This window comes from Chenopodium quinoa, unplaced genomic scaffold, assembly GCF_001683475.1.
Source record: "Chenopodium quinoa cultivar QQ74 unplaced genomic scaffold, ASM168347v1, whole genome shotgun sequence".
NCBI classification, from domain to species: domain Eukaryota; kingdom Viridiplantae; phylum Streptophyta; class Magnoliopsida; order Caryophyllales; family Amaranthaceae; genus Chenopodium; species Chenopodium quinoa.
In genome coordinates, this window is record NW_018743050.1 from 1,236,294 (window position 1) to 1,248,636 (window position 12,343).

General features: G+C 37.7%; 1 protein-coding gene and 1 pseudogene across 1 annotated transcript; both read left to right on the forward strand.

Moving 5' to 3' along the window:
- Positions 1–1,724: 1,724 nt before the first annotated feature.
- Positions 1,725–4,912, forward strand: LOC110730875 (annotated as a pseudogene).
- On the forward strand, positions 3,905–4,690 carry LOC110730773. Its single transcript, XM_021910596.1, has 2 exons — positions 3,905–4,352; positions 4,455–4,690. The coding sequence occupies exons 1-2, from the start codon at positions 3,905–3,907 to the stop codon at positions 4,688–4,690; spliced, it is 684 nt and encodes a 227-aa protein (XP_021766288.1).
- Positions 4,913–12,343: the final 7,431 nt, after the last annotated feature.

Here is a 12,343-nt window from a genome sequence, read left to right on the forward strand (position 1 = left end):
CTCTAACTATAGAAAAAAAGGCATAAACCGGCTTATATTCAAGCTATAGAAGATGATGAAGTGATCCAAGATGAAGAAGAAGAAGAACCGTGGTATACGGATATACTTAACTACGTCACTAAAGGAGAATACCCTCCTCATGCTGATAAAAGAGAAAAACGAGCATTAAGATTCTTGGCTTCCCAATACGTACTCATAGACAACGAATTACATAAAAAGGTACCTAAGGGTCGAGCTCTCTTATGTCTAGGGAAAAAGGATGCTCAAAGAGCTATGAAGATAGTCCACGAAGGCATTTGTGGAATTCATGTTAATGGCAAAATGATAGTCCAAAAGATAATACGAGAAGGATACTATTGGACTACCATGAATAGGGATTGTGATCAATATGTAAAAAGATGCCCTAGTAGCAATTGATTACTACACAAAGTGGATTGAAGCACAATCATATGCTAAACTCACTGCAAAACATGTAGCACTCTTTATCGAAAGGAATATTATTTGTTGATATGGAGTCCCACATGAAATGATAAGTGACAATGGAACTCACTTTCAAGCTGAGTGTGAAGAATTGTTACAAAAATATGGCATTCAACACCATCATTCTTCTCCTTATAGACCTTAAGCAAACGGAGCAGTTGAAGCAGCTAATAAAAATCTAAAGACTATCATCGAGAAAATGACAGAAAATTACAAGGATTGGCCTGAAAAACTCCATTTCGCACTTTGGGGTTATCACACGTCAATTCGCACATCAACAGGAAATACGCCATTCTCCTTGGTTTATGGAATGGATGTCGTACAACCTGTAGAGCTAGAGATACCATCTCTACGCATTGCACTAGAAAGTAAACTCGATGAAGTTGAATGGACTAGGGCGAGATATGAGGAGCTAATTCTACTTGATGAAAAACGACTAGAAGCTCTACATCATACTCAATGCTATCAAACTCGTATGGCTAGGAATTTTAAAAAGAAGGTCAATACAAGAAATATCAAAGTAGGAGACTTGTTATTAAAAACATTAAGGAAAAATGTTTTAGATCCAAGGGGCAAATTTAGGCCTAATTGGTCTGGACCCTATATTGTCAAAACAATCATATCAGGAGGTGCAACAAAATTAACTGATATTGATGGCAATGAGTTCTCGAACATGACAAACCTTGACCAACTTAAAAGTACTACCCATAATTACTTGAGTAGGATACTCAAGAGAGCTACGTTTGGCCTGATTCCTTAGGAAATGATACGTAGGCAACCCTTTACGGGTGCGGCCACTTTACTTTCTGCAAACCTCGTATCCCAGATTTAAAAATAAATTCGACATAAATTCGACGAAGCATCGGCGTCACAGAAAAAGATCCGTCGCCGGCCGATGAACCTTAGCACCAGACGACAACATCTGTTGTCTGACGCCAGATTGCCGCAGCCGGCGCCAGTCGTAAAGAAGCGGCGCCCAAAGTTATTAAAATCGGGGTTCTACTTTGAATCGGAAGGGGCTATCAGAATCGAATCGTAGAATTGTAAGATTCTACCGACATGCATAATCAAGACGTCCAGGCCCGGCCCTGAGGGTAGGCCCCGAGTGCGGGCCCACGCCAAAAGGGGGCCCACAAATAAAAAAAATTCAGCTTCTATACTAATTGAAATGTGCTTCGTACTTGTTTAAAAAAAAAAGGCAACTAGTTTTAAAAAGATAAGAAGATAATTATTGCCTTTTTTTTAGCAATTAATATTAAATGAGTATATTAATTAGCTGTCAATTTAGGTGGAGATTACAATGCAACGCTTCACTTCTTCTTCTATCTACCAGTTTCTATGAGAATTATCTCCAGAATTTTAATCTTCCCAAATACACCGTTTTAAATTTATTTCATTACCGAAATTCAAGCCTTTTAATTTTGGCTAATTAATATTATGGCAACGGCTAAAATATTATACAAGATAAATATCAGCGAAAATAATTCATCTATCACCAAATATTCAACTCTCATCTTCTTCTTATTATTTGTTGTTTATGATGAATTTCATGGCATCATTGGTAAATTGATCCTTTTATTTGGTTACCGATTAGACAAAGGTATACAATTCTTCCTTTGTTTGTTTTTTTACTCCGTATTTATCAAATTTATCATGTTTCAAACTTCTAATTTCTGTTTTGAATTGTAACAGGTTATCAATCAGTTAAATTGAGTATTTTAGAGTTGTGGAAATTTGAGACTGCTGCCAGTTACATATATGCCCACTTCGGATTCTACAATTTTACAGGTGCTATTGCTCTTAATCTAGTTTTTTTTTTTAATTTTTTTTTATTATATGATATGTTGCCTAAAAAGCATTTATCTGGTAGTCAAAAACGAAATAAAAGAAGAAGAAATGAGGAGTTGATCAAATCACAATTTGGATCTATTGATAAATTTGTTGTTAAAAATGTGGCTCAGTCCAATGAAAATATTGATCAGTCAAATGACAATATTGATCATGAGAATGATGAGGTTAATAATGACGATTCAAGTGTTCCTACTGATATGCCTAACAATTCTAATCTTGATAATCTTGGTGTTGATAATGAGCAAGAAATTCTTTATATTGATATTTATGATCCAAGAAATTGGGCAAATCTTGACACCAAATCAAAGGATATTTTAGTTGAAAAGGGGCCTATTAGAGAAATGAATCTTGAATTTCCTTTGGACAAAATTTTTAGGCATTTTTCATATTCCTGTTATTCCATAAAATTAACCAATTTTGAGATTAATGATAAAAAATGGTTAGTTTATTGCAAAGCTAATGATAAAGCATATTGTTTTTGTTGTAAGTTGTTTAAATCTTCTAGTAACTTAAGTTTGCTAGCGAATGATGGTTTAAGTGATTGGAAACATATTAGTCAAAGGCTCAAACAACATGAAAATAGTACTGAGCATATGACTAATATGAATACTTGGAATGAATTGAGAATGAGATTGGATAAAAATGAAACAATAGATAAGCACTTTGCAAGAAGAAATTATAAAAGAAAAGGAGCGTTGGAGACAAGTTCTACGTAGGATATTTTCGGTTGTGAAATGTCTTGCTAAAAATAATCTTGCCTTTAGAGGAACAAATGAAAAATTATATCAAAATAGCAATGGCAATTTCCTTGGATTGATTGAAATGATTGCAGAATTTGATTTAATAATGCAAGATCATGTGAGACGAATTCAAGATTGGGAAATTCATTATCATTATCTTGGACATAAAATTCAAAATGAGTTTATTTCTCTTTTGTCCCAAAGTGTTAAAAAGTCTATTATTAATATCATCAAAGAGGCAAAATATTTTTCTGTAATTCTTGATTGCACCCCTGATGTGAGCCATCAAGAACAAATGACTTATAATTCGATGCGTAAATATGTCAAATAACAAAATTAAAATTGAAGAGTTTTTTTTTTGGACTTTTTAAAAGTTGATGATACATTTTTGGACTTTTTTTTTGGACTATTTAATGAGCTACTAGATGTGTTAAATGCCCTTGAACTTAATGTTGATAATGTTAAGGGGCAAGGATATGATAATGGTTCCAATATGAAAGGAAAGCATCAAGGTGTTCAAAAGAGATTTCTTGAATTTAATCCTAGAGCATTATACATGACATGTGCTTGTCATAGTCTTAATTTAACTCTTGGTGATATGGCTCATTCTTGAGTTAAGGCTATTTCCTTTTTTGGAGTTATACAACGCTTATATTCACTCTTTTCGGGATCTACAAAAAGATGGAAAATTTTACTTGATAATGTTCCCGGTTTAACAATGAAATATTTGTCTAATACTCGTTGGGAAAGTCAAATTAAGAGTGTTAAAGCTATTAAATTTCAATGTCCTCAAATAAGATTGGCATTGTCGGAATTATATGATTCTTGTGATAATGATGCAAAGACAAAAAGTGAGGCAGAGTTTATTTAATGCAATTGGAAGTTTTGAGTTTTTGCTTGGTATGGTTATTTGGTATGATATTCTATTTGCTATAAATATGATTAGCAAAAAATTGCAATCTAAGAATATGTGCATTGATGATACAATAAAACATGTAGAAGAAGTTGTTTCTTATTTTGAAAAATATCGAGAAGAAGGTTTTACAAAAAGTATGAGTCTTGCAAAAATTATTGCATTTGAAATGGATGTTGAACCCATCTTTCCAACAAAACGTACTATGATAAGAAAAAAATATTTTGGAGAGAACAATGAGGATCAAGATGAAAATATGTCACCTGAAGAATCATTTAGAGTTCATTATTTTCTTGTTGTTGTTGATATGGCAATTACATCTTTGAAAAACAGATTTGAGGAATTGAAGACATTTGAAAGGATTTTTGGTTTTTTATATGATTCAAGAAAGTTAAAGTCATATGATGATGATGAGTTAAAAGAATGTTGTGTTAGATTTCATACTACCTTTTCTCATGGCAATTTATCAGATGTTGATGTAGATGATTTGTTCTCTGAATTAAAGGTGTTACAATTTACTTTGCCAAACAATTTCATGTCTGCCATTGATATTCTTAAATTTGTTAAACTTGCAGATAGTTATCCAAACGTTTCCATTGAATATCGAGTTCTATTAACGGTGCCTGTGACCGTGGCAAGTGCGGAAAGAAGTTTTTCAAAATTGAAGTTGATCAAAACTTACCTGAGGTCATCATCAATGTCATAAGAAAGGTTGAATGGTTTGGCAACATTGTCAATTGAGGCGGATATGTTAGAAAACATCGATATTGATGTAATTATAAATGATTTTGCATCAAAAAATGCTAGAAGAAATCGGTTGTTCTGATTTTTTAGGAGGGAGAAATTTATAAAAATATTATGCAAAGTCATGATTGTGTATCGAGACTTACTATTTAAATAATATAAGTTATTTTCATTGTGTTTTTATTTAAATCTATTGCGTATAAAAAAATTTGATTACGTAGGGGGCCCTCTTCTTACATTATGCCTAGGGCCCATAAATTTTCCGGAACGGGGCTGAAGACGTCAATATAAATTTAAATAAATATATTGAAATTATCTGTTTGAAACCTTATTATTGATAGATAATAGTTATTTACCCATTAAGAAATCAATACTTGACAATATATATTTATAGAAACCTATATAAACATGTTTGTTACTTGTAAGGATTTCGCTAGTTCAGAAAAATATGTAAAATCGAGTAGGATCGTAAATCGAATCGTATGCTATACATGAATCGTAAAATCGTAAGATTTTAAGATTTAAATTGGGATTTTAATAACAATGGCGACTCCATTTCTTCTAGGAGCACCTAGGAATATTTCGGTATTTTTTGGAAAATTTTCGACTTTCGTACTCGAAAAAAAAGATTTCTGGAAAATTAAACTTTCTGTTTTTCATTGCTTTAATAAATTAAATTTAAAGGAGATGATTTAATTAAAAAGCTGAAATTTAATTAATAAAATAAACTAACAAATTACAATATTGATGGAATTTAATAAAGCTTAATAAAACAAATTAACTTTAAATTTAAAACTAAGTCTAATAATTGAAAGTTAAGCAATGCTTCAATCTTTCTTCTCTTTCTTTGCTCTCTTCCAATTTTTATCTGCATCCTCTTCATCATCCATGGCTTTAGCTAGTAGGTATCCTTTAGAGGACCTACATTCAATTTTGGAGTAAATAGTTTCTCCCTTAGCTAGGACTCCATGTTTCTTCTCTACCCAAGCCTTCTTCTCTGAAGTGTCAGCTTTCTTTTCCCTTTATCTTCTGTAGAGCTCTTCTTCTTAGGCATTATAGGTGTTTTAAATTCAACCTTTTCACCCAAGCGTTCCTTAACAGGAATTACCTTGTCACCTAGACGACTCTTCACATCAGACTTACTCTGATTTTTCTTCATGTCCTTTGAAGGTTTCTTGAGAAGCCACCTCTTCACATCATTGGGCAAGGAAGGAGGAACCTTTTTGTTAATCACTTCCCATAAAGGTCTAGCGCTCCAATATGCATCAAATTTTTCTACTTCTTGAGAAACATGGAATTCATAGGGACGGCGAAGATCCCCAGAAGGAATTGTTTGAAGTAGGTCGTACTGTCTTTTTACCCTGCAGGGATAATAAAAAGTCATCTTGGTTAAGCTGGGAAGACGACAGAAGGATTGCTTGTTGACACCAACCATCCTCTCTATTTTCCACCAAGGGATGACCTGGTTGATGGTAAAGTTACAAGAGGCAAAGACTTTCTTCCATTCATGGCGCCCCATCTTAGAGAAGCGTTTCTTTCTCCTCACAAAGCAATTTGGAGTGTATTTTTCAACATTGTCGGGAGGACTAATTAATTCTAGTATCTCCATTAGCCACATCTGCAAAAAAAAAAAATTCAATGCAAATAAATTAATATTACTATACAAAAATATGTTTTTGATTTCTGTAATTAAAAATATTATTTTTCTACGTGTAATAAAATTGGAGAGCCCCGAAAAGGTTCTTTTGGATTTCTCTTCAATTCATCAAGACTAAGCATAGCCTCTCCAGCAATTAATGGCACTGGATTTCTCCCAGATTCAATCTCATCCAAAACAGTTGATATAATTGCTTGGCCCTCATTAGTTCTACCACTAGTGAGAAGATATTGGTTAAGCATGCAAAAGAGAAAAGCCCTTCTTCTATAAACATGAAAGATTCAGAATAAGGTCTATCAAAGTAATGGCGTACAAATTCTTTCAAATAAACTATGCTACCATCTACAATATTTGTTAGATCTTTGTCTTTTAAATTAAAGAAGCGCTCAAAATCTTTATAATAATATTCATTTATTCTAGGGATTACTACAAGATCTAATGCAGGGAAGCCTAAGATAGCATCGAATTCTCCGGTAAAGGGCTAATTTCATCACACCCTAGTTTAAAACAATGAGTATCCACATCCCAATATTCTAAGGCGGTATGAATGAAGTCTATATTAAGATCTACCCCCTTGACACCATAAATACCCCCCATATGAAAAAAGTCTAATTCTTTTCTCTCCTTGGCAGTTAGGGACCGGCACCATTCGTGAGTAAAGTTGGTAAAACTCTTAGTAATTAAAGACATGATTATTTTTCAAAAGCTAAGACTATGTTTAATCTGCTGAATTATGAAGAAAATCGGTAGACCAGGGGACTATTTATACACAACATCGGCACATTTTCAAACTGAAAAGGATTCAGAGTCAGCGCTCACCAGCGCCAAACGCCAGAGTCTGGCGCCAAGCGCAAGCAGTAGCGTATGGCACCAACGCAAAACGTGTGGCGCCACGTGACGCTGACGTGTCTTATTAGAGATCTTTTAAAAAAACCCGCTTTTTTTGGCTAATTCGAATCTGAACAAGGGCTTTACGATTTTTTTATCCTTTTTTATACCCTTTTAATTAATATATTAATTATATTTTTTTCTCTTTTTGGATTTTATTTAGACTTAATTTTAAGTTTTTTGTAAGTCCAATTTTTTTATTTTTCATTTTCTTTTTTTTGGGGGGGAGAAAGTCGGATACCCTCCATCAATAATAAAAATGACGGAATTTTCGCGCCAAATTATTAATTATCACAATTCTTTGCACACACAAATATGCACATAAAAATGAAAAATAAATGCTAAATAAATAAGCTCATAGTAATATGTATGTACAAATATGTCTAATAAATGAGTCAATAAGACAAAGTTCTATTCAAGTCAAAATAAATATAAAAAAACACACAGGTATAAACTACGTCGCTGGAGGACACAAATGATGAGAGACGCCCATCATCTCATAGAACTCCGTAGTACGAGGAGTAAACTCTCCACCAGCTCCAGCTCCGGTCTCTTGGGAGGTGGAAAACTCAACACATGACCAGTCCACCCAAGATCGCCCTGAGGTTGAGGCTGCAGAGGGTGCTGCGATGACGAGCGACCTCGTACATCCTACCACCTCTAAGAGCCGAGGTAGCCTCTCCCTCGCCTACCGGCTTAGCACGTGAGCCCTCAAATGAAGAGCCCGAGCCCTCCATCGCCTCGGTCCAAGCAACCTCGGAACGACCACCCCGACCGCCAGAGCCAGTACGGCGACGTCTCGAGCTAGACCTCGCCGGGTCTCTCCGGACCTCAGGTCTCGTCCGGGTACGAGAAGCCCTGTAAGAAGAAACCAAGTAAAAAACAATCAAAATAGAAGCAATAATGCAGAAATAACAAAGAAGGCTACCTCTTGAACAGCGTCGACGCGATGACATGTAGCCACATTCCTCATCCGAACGAGCTGGCTCCGGAAGGCGTCTATACACCACGCCATCGCCGTGAACACCTCGCGCGAGAACTATCAAAGGCATAAAGTCAGTAACCATGCATAACATATATGAACAAAATGCAAATAAATGAACTTACCTAAGACTGGTGGCGAGGAATCGACCGCTCCACGAAGCACTGACCCTCAGGAGCCGAAGGAATCATCTCCTCGATGGGCCCGTATGTCCCCTGGTAATGGATATACATGCGAGGTGGCAAGAACTTAGTAGGCCAAGCCTGACAAAAACAAATCAAAGTCAGTAAAGTATCACTTGGGGGCTACTTAGCAAAAGGTAAAATATGAAAATCATACTGCCACCTCCTCAGACAGAACAGGGGTGGAGCTAATAGCGGTAACAACTCCTACTCATAGCACTGCCCAGGGATCGCATGAGATCGCCAAAGGGTGTCATCCCTCTCCGACATGCTCACCAGCCTCGCGTCATTGAACATATGATGCGGCGGAGGTACAACAACGACGAAATTATCCGAGGAATGCTGAATGGCAACCCTCTCTCCAAGGTACGCAACCGCTCCATACGTCCTTAAGAAGTAGAGACGCTCAGCGGTGTACTAAGCTTCTAACCCAGGGACAACCAAGTCGTTCCATGGCCGGTACTGCACATCAGGCTCCTGCGAAGAATGCCTATGAGATGGGAATCTACCAAAGATAATACGAAAGTGTTCAAGTATGCAAAGAACCATACCGAGAGGATCTGATCTCGAACATAAGCGGTAGACATCCAAACGTGGCGGCCTCCTCAACAGGCGCTCACTGGAAACCCGCGTGGCGACGATCTCGCCGGCACAACCGAAGGAAAGTACTCGTAGAACCAGATCTACAAAAGACAAAAAGTATCAGCAAGTGCTAACCAAAATCTTAGAGATAAAGTATACCTCTACGACTCTCCAAAAGCTGGACAAAGAGACGTTCCCCGTGAAGGACCGGTGTCGACACGAGTCTCGCAACGCTCGAACAAAATCAACATAGGTCAAGTTGGCCTAGTCATAAGTCCCGATCAAGTAAACATCACGGACCGCAGGCAGGTAGTAAAGCAGTACTTTACTACCCTTGTCAGGGGAAAACGTCCCTAACAACAAGATAAGTGCAAAGATGCGCACCCGCTGCTCTCGGGTGGTCGCGTCATCCTCAAAAGCCGTCGTCAGAGTCGATCGGCGAATACCCTTGGCACTAAACGGAGTCGACTCTACCTCAGCACGAGCCCGAACAGCAATCGGACCCAACAACTCCTCAACCTCAGGAGAGAAGACGCTGATGTTGCTGTCAAACGGCAGCGCAGTGGAACTAAACTCTAGTCCCGTAATGAGACTGAAGTCGGTTGGGGTGACCATCATCTCACCCCAAGGAAAGTGGAAAGTGTTGGTGGTGTCCCAGAAGAACTCCACCATGGCGTGAGCCACGCGGTGACCCCCGTCAGAAGCAATCATGACCTCCGCGGCCTCGAACAACGTAGTTGGCCCACAAGACTCCCAAAGAAGTCTCACAACTCCGTCGACGCTGATATGCATCCTATACAGGTCACACATAGTATCGCTGCCCGAGCCATGGCAATGCGTCCTACAAGCAGTAATCCCACGCCACACCCTCTCAGAAATGTGGTGGACGGGGGAAAAGTACAAAGTCCGCTCATCCCACTCCGGGAGGGGACCGAGAGAAGTGGACAGGTCGGCGTCCTCCTCTACGGGCTCATGCTCCCGTCGTGTGTCTCGGGACCGTGAACCCGAACCTCGCTGTCTAGCCATACTATATTGTGAAAAATCAACATAAATTAAGGTTCTATAGTATCTAAGGTTCGCCTAGCCGCATGATACTATGTTCGCAAAAACAGAGGACGTAGTACTAAAACAGAGCACAATTTTAAATTGAGCATGTACGGAATTTTTCAAGCATTCAAACAATTTCTAGTAATACTATGGTAATTATTGTGACAAGTTGAATAATAATTGCTAGCAAAAACATCAAGAACAAGCCACATTGTATTCCCAACCTTAAGAGGTCCAACCATGGTGATTTGTTCGTTTCTTCACCAAATTGAGTCAAACAAGTCTCAAATTACTCCCAGGGCAATATATAAAGATAATCAAGCAATTTCATGGCATAAAATTTGACAAACAAAGCAAATTAAGCAATTTAAGTTTCGAATTTTTAAGAAATTCGTGAACAAACATGTGCAAAATTCATCAAAATCGGAGTGAGTTTTAAGAAAACTTACATAGATAGGGAAATTAGATGAAAGAAGCTTTGATTTGCAACAAATTTGAGCGAATTTGGTTGAGAAACGAGCAAGAACGACCAAGATGAATTTCCGCTTTTCGAAGAGCAAGAGTAGCAGCAGCAAAAATGACGAAGAAAAGGGATATGTACGGAAATCCCAACTCTAGCGCCAAACGACGGCTTTGGCGCCAGACGCTAGAGTTTAGCGCCTGGCGTTAGAGCCAAAATTGTGGCGCAAACAATAGTTTAGCGGTGACAGAACGCTTAGCCACTCAGAATGGTTATTTTGACCTCTTACAGCAATTTTGGGTTCCTTGGTACGCTAGTTAGCCCTTCTAAGCAATTTTACATGATTTATTAATCGGTTTGATTACAATTGCATAATGTGATCAACCTGATGAATGATCGTCTCACTTAGCTTAAAGCGCCTAAGCATTGGATCATCGTAGGCACCGACATAATGGTTCATAAGCAGCAGAGGCACCAACATAATGGTTCATAAATGGAAAAGGCACCTACATAGTGGTTCATAATTCACAAGCAGCAAAAGTGCCGACGTACAGGCATAGCAAAAGCAAAAAGATCGACATGCGTTGGTCTTCGGTAATTTCCTCAGAATATTATTGCAACAAATGGAGATAACTTTAGGCGAGGATATCTTCGACAGCGTTCCCTAGCTTGCGAAGAGTTGTCACAAATAACTGGAGGTGATTTCAGGCGAAGTTATCTTCGATCGTGTTCCCTGGCTTTCGGAAGATGGTCACAAAGCTCTAGAAGGTCGTTTCAGGCGAAGCAATCTTCGATGGGGTTCTCTAGCTTGCAGAAGTCTATCACGGCGAAATTGGAGGCAGTTACAAGCGTGGAAGTCTTCAGGCGGTATTCTCTAGCTTGCAGAAGATCGTCAAAATAAACAACAGGATGGCATTCCCTAGCTTGCGGAAGGTTATCACAACAACAAATACGTCACTGCAGCAACAAATCGTTTACCCTCAGAGACATGTGCTCGACGGTGCAAGATACGCGTTTCTTGAATCTTTTATCTGTTTTAACTAATGCTAGTTTTGCAGGTATCGGCGTTACAAGAGTGATTTAGGATCGCAGAACGTTCTGAATCATTCTCCGTCCCTATCGATACTTTGACTTTTATTTTCAAAACTTGCGTTTCTCCAAACTCAGTCAAAGTGGGGGCTTCTGTAGACACCCATTTGTGTCTCCCCAAAACCAAACCCGGTGATGAGTACCTTTCACGTCGAATCATAATCGAATGAAGTGAAAGTGTGGAAAGTCTAGTGTTGCGGTTAGTTTTTAATTCTTTTCTTTCTCTCTGTTTTTTAAAACCTATTTTAAGAAAAAAACCAATCCAGTTTGGTTTTGTCCATAGCAAGCGTCCAATAATAGAATGGTTGGATGGGGTTGAAAAGAGCTTTTCAACGATATATTATAAGCTCAATTCCGATGAATAATGAGGAAGTTATGGTCAAATTACTAAACTGGGCCCGGTTTGATTTTTATGTGTGGCCCAATGATCTAGAGGAGGGCCTAATATTGATTTATCATTCCTAATGCAATTAAAATTGGTTATAGTCTACTAGATTCTTCTAGAAGGTTCTTTTCATTCCTAATTTAATTAGCATTGATAAATTGACTTTAGTTGACTTTTTAGAGTTTTAATCAAAATAAAAGAAGTGTTTTTAAGGAAAATACGATTTTTCACTTATGTACGGCTAAATTTTATCAAAATTAAGAAAACGCGTGAAACTGGTTTCTAGCGCCTGACGACAGGATTAGCGCCTGTCGCTAATGCTTGATGTCTGGTGCTAGCCTTA

What these genes read in the sequence shown, in the direction of transcription:
- LOC110730773 (XM_021910596.1), top strand. Translation starts at nt 3,905, where the DNA reads ATGATGCAAAGACAAAAAGTGAGGCAGAGTTTATTTAATGCAATTGGA. An exon ending in GACATTTGAAAGGATTTTTG is followed by an intron (nt 4,353 to 4,454) that starts GTTTTTTATATG and finishes GCAATTTATCAG; the next exon opens with ATGTTGATGTAGATGATTTG.